Consider the following 17,681-nt stretch of genomic DNA (forward strand, 5'->3'; position numbering starts at 1 on the left):
GCACTGTTATTCATCTCGTTAATCATGACTACTGATCAGTCCCTAATTTTTACTCCTCTAAGGGGGCGAGGCCTTAAACGGTTATTATAACCCACCGCATCAGGGCCATATCATATCTTATCATGTTTTCGGAATTCCTTATCCACTTCTTAAGTAGAATTCTAACAGTGCATAACAAGGAGTTTCATAGAACAAACATGTACGAATTTCAAAGAAGTATGAACCAGGCCATGTACGATTGAATTTTCACAAACACGATCATGAACGTATTTAAAACATATATAGATATAAGCCCTCTTACAGTATTCGATTTATAACAAATCGTGCAGAACTTGATGTTGATGGTAAGCCTCAAACGTGAGCAGAAAACTTCTTCCACAATAGAACAGAATGCTTGCTTTGAAACTGGAACAGAAACCTTGCTCTGCTTGAACTGCTGCTATCGAACTGGTACTGCTTCTGCTAGTCCTCGAAAGTGGCAGAAGGTTGGAACTCAAAATGTGCAGAGTTTTACTCAGTTTTTGTGTTCGAAATTGGTGTGATCTCCCTGCTAAATCTGCCACTATTTATAGGTGTAAGAAGCAGCTGAAGGGCCTCCCATTCATGGCCAATAACTCATATTAACAGCCATCATTCTTCATTATTGCAGCTGTTACAATCTCTTGATTTCTAGCTGTTACACTCCTTGGCTGATACATGCAACACTAATCTGCATACTCATTGTGGCTGTTATAATTCTAGCCTATGACCAAAAACGTGGCTTCACAAAACTCCTACGCCGCCCCTTCTTCTCCTTGTAAGGATCCACTAGAAAACTTTGATTTATAAAACTTTTTGTACAAACCCAATCCGCTCTAAGACTTACCCACTGCCTAAACAAGAACTCCTAGCACACTCGATTATAGACTTCAACCTCCCAATCCACATAATATTTAACGTCTCTTATGTCAAGACTACAAACACAATCTTTAATGTCTTTGTGCTAAGACTCTCACACAACTAATCTTTCAAAGCACATCTCTTGTATGTGTGTGAGTGAGCTCTCTTCAACTGATATTTAGCAACATTTGGATGTGGAAGAGTGTTTTGTAACCTTGATTTGGCGTGAAAGATTTAACTTTGAAAGATTATCTCTCTTCTTGTTCCTTACACCTCGGGCTTGTTTTCTTCTATAATCTGCCCATGCTTTTAATTCCCAACAAAAGCTGTTGTTTGATCTTCAAAGTGTTGTATTTATAGCCTCCAATAATGATATGAACATTAGATTCAAGAATATGACCGTTTGGGGAAGTTTCTAGACACTTTCTGATATTGTTGAAACAGTCATATTTGAGTTGCTGGTAATTTTTTGAAGTTGAGCTGATTTTACTGTTCATCGGACTTTTTTGATTGATCTGATCTGACCGATCTAGTCAGGTCCAACTTTGATATGGTATAGTCCAAATTTAATCTGGTCTGGTCTAGTCTGGTCCAACTGCTCTGGTCTATAGTTGATCTGGTCCATTCAAATTGAACTGGTTTAGCATAGATTAATCTGATCTGTTCACTTGATTATAGCTCTTATTCACTGATTATTGGCAATGTGATGAACATGGAATTTGTATTCCTTTGTCTTGTCTTTCCATGAAATCAAGAATCACTCGATTTTGAGTTTGTACGAGAGAGATATGCTCGAAATACACGGAGATATATATATGTTAGATACAAGAATATAACTGTTAGTAAAGGTTTTTTACTATTTCTGACATTGAAACTGTCATATTTAACTTATATACACATTCCTCATCTTCTGCTGATTTTGGGCTCTAATGATGCAGTATCTATTGGTTGTCTACTGGTTGCATCGACTACTGATTTTCGACGGCTACTGGTTTTGATTGGCTACTGATTTGTTTTAACATCTTGTTGCGATATTTACGCTCGCAAGCGCACGATTATCAAGTTTTAATATAGTGATTAATAGAGTATCATTCCCACGATGAGTAAAATTGGTAAGCTATTTGAGACACATGGAGTACCGTCAGAAGATCTTGGTTATTCATTCATGAGGTCACACGGATCAGGATCTGGACCGTGCAAATTGGTAAGATATTTGAGACACATGGAGGTTCGGGACCCGACTAGACCATTTAGTCTAAACTTCATATTTCCTTTAGATCAGAAGGGGAAGGTACTATTGATGCCCCCAAAAATATTAAAGGTCTGGTCCGACCCGAACCCGATAATCCATGCCAAAGAGGATAATCCAAAGTTCACCAAATTTCATCATACATCAAGGTCCAAGCCGGATAAAAGCCCAACCAACACAAAAAGGTAATATTTATGGTTCAAGCCTATAACACCCTGATTTTATCTTAATTAAACTTATTTGAGTTAATCGGAGATTACAGAGTTCAAGAGCCGACTTGATTTTGATCAGGGTCTATTTTGCAAATTTTGGAAATTTTAGGGACTGAAACACAATTTTTGGATTTTATATATTATCCTAGCTTGTTGACTAGTCTTCATTGCACCATCATCTTCCCCAACTCGTCACCTCCATTAGAAGACGCCCCATTTGAGTTCCAAGCTTCCAAATTTCAGTCCGAGCTCGATCCGTCCGTTGGAATTTATTTCTGATGGCAGATTAGCGATCACAACAGCGAGAGCTCCGTTATATAGTAAGTTTTTCTTCAATCAGTTAGACTTCTATTTTTGGATGTTGTTAGAATCGATTGAGTTTTGAGTATGTTGTCATTGACCGAGTTCTGATCGTTTATTCTCAATCGGTTTTGAAATAGAGCGACGTTCGAAATTGTTATGATTTTTGGAAGATTATTTCAAAAATTGAGTTTTGAGATGTGTTGAATTTGAGTTGTTATTATTGTTTTAGCATTGATATGAGTTGATGTCGATAGTATACTGCTGTCTGCATTTCCGGTTTGATCAGTTTATAGCCGTTATGCCGCCGGTTTGAGTTTTGGGATTTTGAACCGTTTTTTAATCGTAGAACCTTGGCTTTTGAGTTGATCGTTGTTGTTGATCATCTATTGTCTCTGAACAGATTCGTTTGGTGTTTGTCGAGCCCTGTGTTAGCAGCATTCGATCGTCGAAGAGTGGGACGAAGAGCGGTAAAGAGTTTACCTTGAGCTTTGTTGTTGTTTAGGTTGTGTAGATTTTGATATAACCTCTTTTGTAGTGTATCCAGAGTTGGAGCTACTTGCATTGAAAGATACAAGCAGTCATCGTTAGCGGGATAGCATACTCGGGACAGTTGGTTCTTGAGTTTTCCCTTAAATCACATACTTGCATCAATACTTGTTCTAGCATGTGGAACTTGTATTTTGTTGTTGATTGAGCTTTTATTATTTGGCTTAAATGCTTTATGTTTTCTTATGCATTCATCTTGAGCCAAACCTTTGATTTCAGCGGGCAGAACGACCCTTTTTGTTTAGACGTTTTGGGGGCTATACTGCGAGTGGCCTGGGTGTAGAGGTTCACCTAGAGTCGGCATACTCCTTATAGTCGCACCAAATCTAAGGGAGTGGGATACGTGGCACCACCTCGATTGGGAGAGTCGGTGAGTCGTTACGTGATCTCATCCCCGGGATCCCAAAAGCATAGCAGTAATCCCTTGTGTATCAGAATTGATATCCCGATTTAAAGACATCCATATCATTCGTTTTGATTTTATTATGTTGTCTTGAAAGCATGTTGTTGATATATTACTTGAATTGCTTGTTATGTTACTTTTACTGGGAATATCATTCTCATCGGAGTTATCCGATTATTGCTTTGTTTTGTATGTGTACTTGGCGACAGATGGGACAGGATCAAGTCAGAGGCAACATGCTAGGGGTTGAGTTGAGTAGAAGTGAGGACTCGGTGTTTTTAGAAGTCGAATTGTAATTCGAACTTGTTTGTATTTGGATTGTAATCTAGAACCGATGCATGTTCTATTGGTTTGAATAATGTACAACTCTAAACCTACCTTATACTCCTTATGCATGTTGTAATGAGTTTGTAGCACTGTTGAATTGAAGAAATGGATTGTGTTAGAATGGTTTTTGTATCTGTCATGCCTTTTTTCTTTTTTGGTGCAGCAGGGCACAGACCCCATGCCACGTCCGTGCAAGGGTCCGCGTCCTCTCGCAAGCTTGGAGTTTTCCTTTGTTCAAGTGCACGGACCCCGTGCCACCTTCGGGTGAGGGTCCGTGTAGCTGGACAGAAACTCACGTTTTTAGTACAATGTTTAAGCACGGACCCGGATGTGGTGCGGGGTCCGTGTGTGCTTTGATTAAATGCACGGACCCATGCACAAATGTGTGCACGGGGTCCGGGCATGCTCTTTAAAAAAAAAATTTCTTCTTCTTCTATCGCTTTTAATCTTGGATCTTGTATGCTTAATTACTGTTTAATTCGAGATTAGATGTTTAGAACCGAGGTCTCACAAAGCCCTAACTGCTGAGCCCATTAGACCGAGCCATGACTGGGTAACATAGTCATTGGGCCGACAACATGTGGAAGCTTGGATAATAAAAAATATTTGAGGATCTCTAACAGATAAAGATAAGCTACAACAAATACGAAATTTGATAAGATTTGTAATTCGGTCCAAGAGTCCTAGCCGTCATAATCATTGAGTCCTACCCTAACACGAGTTCTACCTCAACAAGATAACCTACCTCTCCAGCCCCTATAAATACAGGTATTATTTATGGTTTTACAGATTCACTTTGACTCGCGCATCACTCACATGTATTCTCTTGTTCTTTTACTTTCGTTACGCTCTTCATCTTCTAAGCATTGACTTAAGCATCGGAGGGGTCATGCCAAAAACACCTTCGGCGCTCCCTGACGAAGTATGTGTCTGTGTAGAACCACGTCATTCCAGACCCGACCCAACCCGATTTATTGAAGATTTGAAGATCCTCTCTACCAGACCGAACTCGAGGCAAAATTTTGGTATCATCAGAAGAATTTTTGGAGAAATATTAAGATGGACAAATTAAAATAATTAAATATTTAGGCTAAAAATAAAAAACCGGCTAGGCGACCGTCTAAACGTCTAGGCGCTAGGCAGTGGGTGATCGTCCGCCTACCACTTTTTAAAACATTAATATATATATATATAATTTTGATCACTAGCACCCTAGGGTGCAGGTTTTTTGTGTGCTTTAGTGTAAAAAAAAACACTAAAACCCGGTACCCGTGATCATTACTGTGTGTATATATATAGTTTGTTCTTATATTTACTGTGTGTATATATATAGTTTGTTCTTATATATATAGGTGCATCATAAGTCTAAACATAACATGTAGCTAGAGTAAATGGGGACTTGTATAATAATCATTTTTAATTTAAAAATTTGGGTCCAAACAGCTTCCCACCAATACTGCAAAAATTGGCCTTCTTTAATTGATGATAACACTAAACTATGCAGTTCAATGAACTTAATATATGTTATAATATAATAGATGATAGGCATGTATTTTGTGTAATAGACTTATATATCTATTTACGTGAGATAGATTGATTCATATATGTAATAAAAATGAATATTTTTTTACGAAAAAAGTAATAATTTTCTTTCAAATAAATATATATTACACAATGTAACACTAAAAAAATCATTCTTTTCATTCAAAGCAACACATACTACACAATAATTTCATACTATAACTTACAAAAAATTAGATACTTTTACTGTGAATAATAATAATGTGGACAATACATAATATTTTTTTTTTATATGTGGAGTCTGATCATAAATCCGTCTCACATGAATCTTTGTAATAGATAATATAATATAGCAAATGCAAGATTTAGAATTTTCATCAATAGTGTCAAAATATGGTCTCAAAATCACCATTCACCTTAATCTTAAAAAATACCAAAAATTATGCACGTATCATATTTTAAATAAAAAATTATTTTTATTTTACAATGGGATTAAATTTTACATATAACATCAAATTAAAAAAAAAATTACATAATCACTTATCCAAAGGCAAACGATAAATACTAGTATATAATTTGTTGATGACTTGAAGCTTATTTTTTTATTTTTAATGACGCGAGAACCCAGAATCGCTACCTTTTGATGCATACTAGGTAAATCTCGACTAACGCAATAACATGTAAATCACGCTAATCAGATAAATCGCACTTAACAAACTTTATGCGATAGATTATACCAAGAAAATGCCGAGAAAGAAATTGAACACTGGACAACTAACCAAGTACTTATCTACTATACCAATTTTAACACACTGTTAAAACACTCTAAACCTGTCTGGCATGGAGGTCCCATGGTGAGAAGAGATTTCGGTGTGACATCCAATTGTACCAGTTCCCTAAACAACTAAATAATATATATTTTTTTAAATCTTAACCGTTGGATCATGGAACCCCATACCTGAAACCCATAGACGGTCCAGATACCCAGCACAGCCACACGGGGACCGAATCCATAAATGGGCTGTCCCAGGGCTATTAATGGGCTGGGTCATGTCCCACTTATTTGGGCCATATGCCATCGATCCACTGTGTGGGCGTCAGAGTGTCGGTGGAGATATTAGTTTAGCCAAGAATAGAACACGGGCAACTCTTAAGATCTCGAGTTTCAGCTCCCCACGATTCTTCACCTGTCACTCTCTATTTCAAACCTCATTTTTTTCTTTCTTTCTTTTTTATATAAAAACGATCGATAATTGATAGATTCGATGTGTTGTACTAATTATATCAGTAATATATGTAATAAATTAACATTAAAATCACCACTTTCCTCGTTTTTCTGGGAGGCCCAAAACCTCGTGCGCTCATCCCAAGTGGTCTCTCCTCCGTTGTGTATATAGTCAATGCTGCAACACAAAATATGAGTGGAGGGGAGGGGAAAAGATTGAATCTTGAATATCCAATTTCAAGTTTTTAATTTTATGTTTCGTTTTTTTTAGTAGAATCTGATGTTTCTTGCGTTATTGGATCTGGGATTCTTGCTATTTAAGTAAAGGTATTTCCTTTTTTTTTGAGTTGGTGCTTTTTTGTTTATGCAAGTAATTGTGTATTTGTTGCATGTTGATGCATTTTTTACTCTATTTTGGTGGTTCGTGGTTACCCTTATCGTTTATTTTGGATGTTGTGTTGCTGTGATTCATGGTTTGACTGCCATTGTTTCCCTTTCTGTGTCTATTATGGAGTGTAAAGTTTGTATTCTTTCTTTTTGCGCCAAATGGACTTATTTGAGGAATCTAATTCATTGCCTTTATTTTCATATTTATATGCTCGGCCTGATGTTTGTAGTTAATTTTTTTTTGATTCACTATTCATGGTGTGTTCTTGAAGTTTTACTTTTCATTTTCTTCTTTGTGTAACTTTTTTGCCTAATGCCGCAGGATTTTGTTGGAGTGTTTATGGGGCAGTTTGAAGAAATGACTTCGGATTACTTTTTGTTCCTGTGCTTGAATCTTTGTATTCTGTGTAATTTTGGCTAAATGGTTGCTTGTGTAAATTTGAATTTGTATTTACTTGAATCAGAGGAATAAAAGTCTGGAAAATGGATCTCACTTATGTAAAAGAAAGGGACATTGTGATTGATATCGAGACCTGTGTAAATTCAAGCAAAGAACTAGTGAGTCTTGAAATTTTGGATGGTCAAGTTGAAAAGGTGGTGTCTTTCACAGTTTGTGGTACACCGATGGTTGTAGATGAATTGGCGAATGTCGAAATTTCGGTGAGCCTGCCTATAAATGTGAAAAATGTCAGTGAGATTTCTTCGGATATGGGCAAGAGTGTGAAGAAAGATAGTCGTAAGTCAACTAGTGCTAAAAAGCCTCCTAAACCTCCACGTCCACCGAGATCGTCGCTAGATGCAGCTGACCAGAAGCTTATTAAAGAGATGACGGAACTTGCCATGATTAAACGTGCTAGGATTGAACGAATGAAAGCATTAAAGAAAATGAAAGCGGCAAAAACTTCATCATCGGCATCTGCATCATCGAGTGGCAATTTGGTTGCTTTATTGTTCACCGTTTTGTTTTGTATTGTCATCATTTTTAAAGGTAACGACTAGCTTGTTTCAAGCTATTTTTTCATTACTCATTGCTGAATTTGTTTCGTCCATAGCAAAATGTAGTTATAATTGATATCACATTCTTGGTCGGGGTTCATGCTGTGACCCTTTGAAAAGCTTACTATTTTTACAACTAGCTAAAAACGATCCAGTAATATGTGTTTTTCATCTCATAGCTATGGCCTAAGATAACTAAAGATAATACATGTGTAACTTCATGCTTGAGATGAAAAAGAAACAATCTTGATAGATTTTACCATCGCAATTGTGGCTATCTGAATACTTACTAGATTATCTGTTGTATTTCAATAGGATGCCATTCTTCAGGAATGCACCCGAGGAATAACAACACCATTCACGTCCATGGATCTTCTGAATCAAATAGTGAAATAAGTGGAAATAATATTGTGGTTCAAGTTCAAAACCGGCAAAATTTATCAGTGGGTAATGCACCCTTGATGAGCACTGGATCTCCCTTGTATGTTATCTTTCTAATTTCTTTGTCTTAATTATTATATTAATGGATAACTCACTCTTGGCCCGCATGATTGAGCTCCCTTTTCTTTGTTTTTTAGTTAATGGAACTGGTGCCTGGTTCGGATTGCAAGGATGAGGGAAAAAGAATTATCCATTGAAACAAGTTTCTTGGGGAAAGATAAGTAAACTCTTCGCAGTTTTGTTGCCCAAAAATCTCTCTGAAACGAAAACTAGATAGATCAGAAATGCCTTGTACAGTGATAATAAATACAGAAGGCTCCAAATAAAATTATTGTCCAATCTCTGCTGCGTTTTGCCATTAGTGTGGCAAACAAAGTTGCAGATGGGAAGAAGCTACTTTCCTTTCCTGATGCTCTTTCGTCCAAGTTTGCTCCTTGTATGTTATCATTTTGATTGAGAGTTCATTTTGTTAGGCTGAGTGTGTGCCTTGTTGCATATTGAGAAATGGTGCGTCTTGATTCTTTTGAATTGATAATATTCTCGAGTGTGATAATATTCTTGTGTCTATTTTGAAATACTTTTTAGTGGTTATTTGATATGCCAGACTGCAGTTCAACAAAGCTTGGTCTAACAACATCAAAAGCCCTTTTAAGTTCAAAAAATTAGAACAATGAAAGGTTTGGTGAAAATTCATAAACTGAAAGGCACTTTTATTCGAGCGTTTCTAGCTCTTTATTGTAGTTGGTTACAAACTCAGGATTATAGATACATACATTCTAAAAGGGTTCACTATATGTCCAAATACATCGCCATCATCCTGTGAAAAAACAAACTATATGCAACTCAATTTCAAGTATGACTTAGCTACCTCACCATCAGCTCCATTGGGGTAGAATCCACCAGGTTCAGTCTCCTTCCCACTTCCATACACAATCCTTAGTATTTCCTCGGGTGTTCGATCAAACGCCAACGAGTCTTGATCACCTGCTAGCACATTACCTGAACTTTTCCCCTCTGGACCTTGGCTGGGGTGAACGATGAGTCCTTCATCTTTCAATCCTTGATTTCCAAGCTTATTCCTCAGGTTTGAGATCTTATCCGTAAATTCTGCCACTGTATAACCATAGGGTGCCACCGGTACAGAGGCCCGCTCATAGAGTAATGCCCGGATGACCGCATCTTGACCTGCTTCAACGCCTAGAAGTCCTGCCAGAAGCTGGAATTTCAGAGTAACCAAGTATTAGTTGTTAGCACAAGCCACAAGATTATCACCATATATCCAAAAAGAGCCTCTTAACTACACACAAATGCTCGCTCACACACACACACGCTATAATGGTAGGTAGTTTTGATTTTAAACAACGTAAAAGAGTAGATGAGCATCACTTTTTTGGCGGTTGGGGATTGGAGTTTTGGATTAGCTCCCACATATCCTGTGAGGCCAACATATGGGATAACATAGCATGCAATCAGATAGTTGAGATCATTTTCGTAGGGATCAAATGGAGGATCCAATTCTTTCCCAAATGCATCATTAATCACAGTTGCGAACGATTTTACGCTGAGGTCGAGCTGGGGTCGGGGAAATCCAGGAACTGTCCTTTTTATTACCCTGCAATATGCATCAATCAAGCTCTAGTTTGTACATTGAAATATGAAACAAGGGATGCGATAAATAATGGTGTTGAGTGAGGGGGTAGGAATTGACCTCACGTGTCCAAATTCTTGATATGCAAACTGCCCTATGATATCTCTTATCAATGGACTGAGTTTGGCAATCTGAGCACCGAGAGGCGGCGGGCCTCCGGACGTAAGGTTAGGCTCAAGAACGTCCAAGCCATGACCAAAAGCTCCCCAAGCGAAGAACTCGGCTTCCATGTATTCCAAATTCAAAGGGAACTCCAGAAGATTGATGTCAGACTTGGGCAGATCCTGCGACTCCGAAGAGCCGCCGTTGAGGTGGAGGAGCAGGAGGAGTAGGAGGGTGGTTGAGGCGGCGGGAATGGACAATGTTCTCGACATAATGTTAGATGGCTCACCTTTTGGGGTTATGTGATATTTTCTGGAAGAGTTTGTTCATGCAAATAAGATTTCTTGGGGTTGCTATTTATGGGCAAGTTAAAGTGCCGCCTTAGTCAAGAAAAAGGGTCACGTAGGGATTGGTATATTTGAAGAGCATTTAATTCTATAGGTAGGAGGCCACATTGACACTGTTGAGATAAGGCACGTCTTTCTGGGGGTTTCCACACACAGCTCTAAAACTTACACGAGTCATCTTGGGTTATTTTTTTCCCCTTAAAAAATATGCACCAGAGGCTTTCCAGATTTTGTAACCTTTTTCTTTTTGTAAATTTTGGAACATAAAATTTTTATATTTAAGCTAAAAAAATGATCCGGAAACGAGAAAAATGTCATCGGTGAGATTTCTTCGGACTCTGAAGAAAAAAAATTGCAAAGATCGTCCGGTGAGGTGGCCTTGCACGGTGATAAATACCATAGAGTTGAGTAAATAATCATCGAAACTCTGCAACATTTTGCTATCAAATGTAGAGCTGTCTAAGTGGGTTGGATCTGTTGGGTTGACCTATTCTTTCTTACTAAATAGACGAGTTGGGTTGACAAATTCGTCTAAATGACGGGTCGTCCCGTCCCGTCAAGTGATGAATTGTGGTAGGTTGTGAGTCAACTCGCTAAAAAATTGACAGGCCGGCCCATCCCATAATGCCAAATAGACGGGTTGGGTTACTAATTTTCCAATCCATCCAAATGGCGGGATGGGCTTGGCAAGTTTTGGTGGGTTGCGAGTTGGTCCGTTTCGATAGCTCCAACTAAGTGTCCCTAGTTAAATTGTATTTGCGGTTGCTACTCTCTTTTTGCAACCTCTCTTCTTCTGTTTGTTTAGATACTTTTTACTAGTTATTCCTTATGCCAAAATGCAGTTATCTGAGTGCCATCTTCTAGTAAATTTTGTATGCATCCAGTAAAGTTTGCGTTTGGTCTAATTACATACAAGAACCCCTGCAAGTTTGAAAAATTAGGACAGCTAGTACACTTGTTGGTGCGAAAGATGATCGTTATACATTTTTTGTTTATCCGATGTTTGAGTTCTACAATAGATTAAACTTATAAATCATTATACATATTGACATATATCCATGTATCTTACATCCTTCATCATCCGATCTCACAAGCCAAATCTCATGACCCAAATGGCGAGGTTTGATTCCAGAAACTTAGCTCTTTATTGTAGTTTGTTCAAAATTAAGCAGTATTGTTTATACATCCTAAAATGGTTCACCATATATGAATACATGACCTCATAAAGAAAGAAAAAGAAAAGAAAATAAAATGTAGCTTCACTTCAAAACTTCAAGTAGGACTTGGCTATCTCACCATCAGCCCCATTAGGGTAGAATCCACCAGGCTGAGATTCCTCCCCACTTCCATACACAATCCTAAGTATCTCCTCCGGCGTACGGTCAAATGCGACCGAGTTTTGATCGCCTGCTAGCACGTTACCCGCGGTTTTCCCCTCCGGACCTTGCACGGGGTTCACGATTAGACCTTCGTCTTTCACCCCTTGATTTCCCAGCTTATTTCTCAGGTTTGAGATCTTATCTGTGAATTCCGCAACGGTATAACCATAGGGTACCACCGGTAAAGCGGCACGCTCGTACAGTAGTGCCCGAAGGACCGCATCTTGGCCTGATTCGACGCCTAGCAGTCCCGCCACAAGCTGGAATTTCAATCATTTAGTGACCAAAATATTAGTTCTCAGTTAGTACAAGAGAAAGATAATCGTTATATTTCACAGAACTCCTATGTTAACGTCTCATGAAAATGATTACTTTTTATTACAAATATTAATCAGATCGACCCATAATCTATCTCACCGTACATCTCCTCTTGTATTCTTGAATCTAAGTCTAACTATTTATTTAGATTTTAGAGAGGGTAAAATAGTTTTTTAAGTAGCCAGACATATAAACATGGTATCAAAAAAGTAAACAACCAAAAATTATTATTAATTTTCCACTTACATCGCCAACTTCGTCTCTTGATATATTTTTACGATGTGAAAAACATGATCACTTTCGTGTGTATATATACATATATATATGTATGTATTTTAAATATATGCTCAATGGTATGCGCAAAGAAATTGTAGTTAAGGCCTGTAATTCAAAACTCCATAAAACATAAGAATTTTCGATTTAAAATGCGGATGTTACTATGTTAGTGCAATAGTAGTTATAATAATCTTATTATAATCTTATTAATATACTTTATCCAAGTGAAACGCATAGAAGCAATTCAATATAATATACTTATTTATACAACACCTAGGCCAACACGTTGGGCTTGACTTTACCATAACTAATCTGATGAAGTCATAAAACCATATAAACATTTATACGGACCAAAATATTCTAATATCTTGGGTTCCAAAATGCAACAACTTGAAAAATTTGGGCGGCCCACGTTAACACACGAGTTATGTTTGATTACCAACTCAATTTGAAATGATTTTAATGACTTTGAAATGGACTAGAATAATCAATTTTTCTAATTGAATTTCTAATTCTAATTTAATTAATTTAAATCCCAATTTAAACAATTTCTATTATACAGTAAATACATTTTAATTAACTCATTTTCAATTAATTGACAAAATTTGAAATAAAATTATGATTTTTAATTCATAACAAACTTAAATTATTGAGTTATTTTATATGACATTATATTTTCTTAGCTATTAGATGTTTTCTTATTTACCAAATTTGTGACCTTTGAATTTTTTTTATTTACGAAAATATCACTTATCTGTAATTGTTGTAGTAGTTGCGTTTTAGTGACTATTTATTTATGAAATACTATATTTTTTGTATTTTTTAATTTTACAATTTATTTATTTTTGTTTTTATGATTTTCGTAAAAAAACAAAAACACGGACTCTACAAAGCAGGCAACGCGTGAACGAGAGAGAGGTTTTAATACGTTGGTATGTTGGTATGACCTCCCTAATGTTTTTTTCCTTTTAATGCCTATGTAATTACAGAAATACCACTTTCACTATATAATTTTTTTTCCTTTTATGGATATTTATTTATTTACAAAAATGTCATTTCTTTTGTTTCACTGTATTATTGTTATTTTTATTTTCAGTTAAAAATTTGAACAATAGAAGACATGCATCACGTGCGTCCCGACACTTGTATAATATAAATGTGGAGTGCAGAGGTTGGCCTTGTCTTGGTACTTATTTTTCACTCATTTGCCTAACAACTTCATTTGCCGTCAATTACTTATAGTTCACCTAACGTCAAGATCCAAATTTGAGTAAAAATATTGGGTCTAAAACATAATTATAAAGAAACCTATTTAACCAAGCAAAAAATAATTTCTAATTTCATGATACGGCTATAGTAGATCTACTTTATAAGCTTTGACTTAGGGCAAGCAAAAGACAAGGAAGAAGAGTACTATATATTACCCGTTTGGCGGTTGGACTTTCTAGTTTTGGGATAGCTCCAACGTACCCGGTGAGGCCAACATAAGGGATAGCGTAGGACGCAATGAGATAGTTTATATCATTTGCATATGGATCAAATGGAGGATCCAATTGCTTCCCAAATGCATTATTCATCACCGCCGCAAAAGACGCCACGCTCAGGTCGAGTCGTGGTCGAGGGAAGCCAAGAACTGTCTTTTTTATAGCCCTGCAATATGCATCATTAATATATATCCTGTCTTTTTTTTTTCTTTTTATCTATACTATATTATTCAGTGTGAAACCCTTGGAATAACATGCGTGCATCGTGTGACAAAGTTTTGGTGAAAGATATATAGAAAGTATTAATATATAGTATGGAAGGGCTTGGGAATATAATGGACCTCAAATGGCCAAATTCTTGATATGCAAACTGCTGTATGATGTCTCTGATAAATGGACTGAGTTTAGCCTTCTGAACACCGAGAGGTGGAGGGCCTCCGGCCGTAAGATTAGGCTCAAGAGCGTCCAAGCCACGACCCAAAGCTCCCCACGCGAAGAACTCGGCTTCCAAGTATTCCAAATTCAAAGGGAACTCTAGAAGGTCAACATCCGATCCGGGCAGGTCCTGCGACAGCGTAGAGCCGCGGTGGAGGAGGAGGAGGAAGAGGAGAAGGATCGTTGAGGCGGCCGAAATATTGGACGACATTGTTGCCATGATGTGAAATGGCTTGTGGGATATATTTCGTCTACTTGTTTTTCATGCAAACTGAATTATATTCTTCTGGTTACGTATTTATTGGCAAAATTCAATGCCAACCTTGTTCAAGAACATGGGGGGTTACTTTTTGTACAGAAACGCCATTTCAAATTAAGGGTCAGGTAAAGATTGGATTAAAGGGTATTTTTCATGAGCATTTAATTAATTCTAGGGAAAACTGCAAATTTAGTCTTGTATGTTTGTCATTTGTAATTTTGGTTTTCTATGTTTTCATATTTCAATTTTAGTCCTACATGTTCCGAATTTGGCAATTTCGGTCCTTTTTACTCGAAAATTCTTACGTGGTATTGTGTACACGTCAGCTCCACGTCAGCATTGAATTGGTGCCACGTCGGAAAAATGGCTAAAATTGCCAGAAAAATAAAGATAGTGGACTAAAACTGAAATCTGAAAATATAAAGGACTGAAATCACAAAGTGACAAATATACAGAACAAAAAAAAAAAAACAATTTTCCCTCAATTCTATATATAAGAAATTAATAGGAAGTCACAGGTGAGATAATCATTTATATATATCTTTCTCGGTGTTTCCACACACAACTCCAATAAAATAATCAATACACCACCCAGTTTAAGTTTGTTTATTTGAATTTAAAAACACACCCTTTCCACAAGAATTACCACAAACTTCACTCACTTCTCCTTTGCAGATGCAAGATCATCATCATTCCGTTCGGATAAGATAACGAAGCCTTTAATTTCGCCTTTCGCGTCAGTTCAAACGTATAAATCTCACCATACCGTACTTAATCAATGAAATTAATGACAAGCCAAGCAATTCTGAATGGAATATGAATTTTCTGGAGAATTAATGTTAATGTCTAATTACAAGATTTGGTGAAAGTTCATTCTTTATTGTAATCTGTTCAAAATCCAGCATTATTATTTATACATAAATTATAAAAGGGGTTCACTATTATATAATAAACAATGTACATGATACAATTAATAATTGTATATATGCAAACTATTCAATATTATTTCTGCAAGTAGGACCGAGCAATGGCGCCATCAGCTCCATGGGGATAGAATCCACCTGGATGAGACTCATTCCCACTCCCATACACAATCCTAAGTATTTCCTCGGGTGTTCGCCCATAAGCCAACGAGTCTTGATCCCCTGCTAGCACATTCCCCGCACTTCTCCCCTCCGGACCAAGGGCGGGGTCAACGATCAGCCCTTCGTCTTTCAAGCCTTCCTTTCCAAGCCTATTTCTCAGGTTTGAGATCTTGTCTGTAAATTCTGCCACTGTATATCCATAGGGTACCACTGGAAAACCGGCACGCTCGTAGAGTAGTGCTCGAATGACCGCGTCTTGGCCTGACTCGACCCCTAAGAGTCCCGCCACAAGCTATATATATTTTTCAAAAAAATATTAGTTCATTCTTGGCACATATATGCTATAAGGTGATAGTGGCAATGTTATGATCTATATATTTACCTTTTTGGCGGTTGGGGATTGGAGTTTTGGATTAGCTCCGACATATCCGGTGAGGCCAACATAAGGAATAATATAGGAGGCGATGAGATAGTTGAGATCATTTGCATAGGGATCAAATGGAGGGTGCAGTTCTTTTCCAAATGCATTGTTTATCACCGTCGCGAACGTCGCTGCACTCAGGTCGAGTAGGGGTCGGGGAAATCCAGGAACTGTCCTTTTTATTGCCCTGCATATATATGTTTTCAAGTATATATGAGTACTTTAAAAAACTCCTCATCATCATGATATTTGATGGAAAACATTAATTATTTTAGCATACATGATACCGTTTGGTATCATAGATGAGATGTACGATAAATGAATAAAAACATGATGAAATATGGATAAGGAAGATATAGTTATGAATAATTTGTTGTTTTGTATGATTTTTATTTTGTAAGATTATTGTGTTTATTCTCTTAATTGTCATTGTCAATTTCACACACAATGTTACTTATATGACACTCATTCTCCACTAATATCATGGGTGGAGAAGTATTTGTCATCAAACCTACATCTAATCTCATACCGGGCCATGAGATATCATTGAGTTAATAAAAAAATGAGAGAAACATTAGTAAAAATTTGTGTCTCATTCCATTTTGAATCTCATGTACCAAACGGTGTAAGTATACTTTTATGAAAAAATTTCCTATGTGAATGGGAATGTACCTCAAGTGCCCAAATTCTTGATATGCAAACTGCCCTGTGATATCTCTGATCAATGGACTGAGTTTAGCAATTCGTGGGCCGATGGGCGGTGGGCCTCCGCCGGTGAGATTAGGCTCAAGAGCGTCCAAGCCACGGCCGAAAGCTCCGTAGGAGAAGAACTCGGCCTCCAAGTATTCCAAATTCAGAGGGAACTCAAGAAGATCAACGTCGGATTTGGGAAGGTCACGCGACACCGTGGGACGGCTGCCGTGGAGGAGGAGGAGGAAGAAAAGGACAAGGGCGGTCGATGCCGCGGAAATGGACGATGTTGTTGCCATGAGATGACTACCTAATCTGAGTTACCGTTTTTGGTTTTGTGTGTGAAATAGTTTGGTTAATTCTTTGTGCAAATTGAATTGTTGGGGTTGGGTATTTATGGACAAAATTCAAAGCCACTTTAGTCAAGAAAAGGGTTGCTTGATTATACAGACATATTATGTGAAAGGGTCACGTAAAGATTGGACTTACTTTGGTATTATTATTGTTATTTTTTTCTTGAAGAGCATTAAATTCTAGAGATGAAATAGGAAGCCACATTGACATGATTGAGATATGGCACGTCTTTCTCGGCGTCTCCACACACAATTCTATATAAAAAAAATCACCATCCAATTAATTCGAGTTTGATTTGGATTTTAGAAGCGTATGGATGAAAGATACGGTTTGAGTGATTAAATTAAAATGCATTTTCCGATTAAAAACAACATTAAACTATATTTTTAACTCG

The 17,681-nt window shown here is 37.2% G+C and overlaps 4 protein-coding genes across 4 annotated transcripts; 1 reads left to right on the forward strand and 3 right to left on the reverse strand.

Annotated features, from left to right (window-relative positions):
- Window positions 1–6,605: 6,605 nt before the first annotated feature.
- LOC140875347 (uncharacterized) lies at window positions 6,606–9,064 on the forward strand. Its single transcript, XM_073279012.1, has 4 exons — window positions 6,606–6,992; window positions 7,375–8,040; window positions 8,364–8,529; window positions 8,627–9,064. Exons 2-4 carry the CDS (start codon window positions 7,536–7,538, stop codon window positions 8,628–8,630), a joined length of 675 nt encoding a protein of 224 aa, XP_073135113.1. The 5' UTR covers window positions 6,606–6,992; window positions 7,375–7,535; the 3' UTR covers window positions 8,631–9,064.
- Window positions 9,065–9,179: 115 nt separating this feature from the next.
- Window positions 9,180–10,617, reverse strand: LOC140875844 (desiccation-related protein PCC13-62-like). The gene is made up of 3 exons (XM_073279651.1): window positions 10,198–10,617; window positions 9,876–10,101; window positions 9,180–9,705 (listed from the first exon to the last, which is right to left on the reverse strand). The coding sequence occupies exons 1-3, from the start codon at window positions 10,509–10,511 to the stop codon at window positions 9,322–9,324; spliced, it is 924 nt and encodes a 307-aa protein (XP_073135752.1). The 5' UTR covers window positions 10,512–10,617; the 3' UTR covers window positions 9,180–9,321.
- Window positions 10,618–11,850: 1,233 nt separating this feature from the next.
- On the reverse strand, window positions 11,851–14,706 carry LOC140864564 (desiccation-related protein PCC13-62-like). Its single transcript, XM_073268828.1, has 3 exons — window positions 14,385–14,706; window positions 13,984–14,209; window positions 11,851–12,225 (listed from the first exon to the last, which is right to left on the reverse strand). The coding sequence occupies exons 1-3, from the start codon at window positions 14,696–14,698 to the stop codon at window positions 11,851–11,853; spliced, it is 915 nt and encodes a 304-aa protein (XP_073124929.1). The 5' UTR covers window positions 14,699–14,706.
- Window positions 14,707–15,606: 900 nt separating this feature from the next.
- Window positions 15,607–17,279, reverse strand: LOC140875668 (desiccation-related protein PCC13-62-like). The gene is made up of 3 exons (XM_073279424.1): window positions 16,916–17,279; window positions 16,205–16,430; window positions 15,607–16,114 (listed from the first exon to the last, which is right to left on the reverse strand). Exons 1-3 carry the CDS (start codon window positions 17,230–17,232, stop codon window positions 15,740–15,742), a joined length of 918 nt encoding a protein of 305 aa, XP_073135525.1. The 5' UTR covers window positions 17,233–17,279; the 3' UTR covers window positions 15,607–15,739.
- Between the last annotated feature and the right edge of the window lie 402 nt (window positions 17,280–17,681).

Source organism: Henckelia pumila, chromosome 1 (assembly GCF_033568475.1).
Source record: "Henckelia pumila isolate YLH828 chromosome 1, ASM3356847v2, whole genome shotgun sequence".
Classification (NCBI taxonomy): domain Eukaryota; kingdom Viridiplantae; phylum Streptophyta; class Magnoliopsida; order Lamiales; family Gesneriaceae; genus Henckelia; species Henckelia pumila.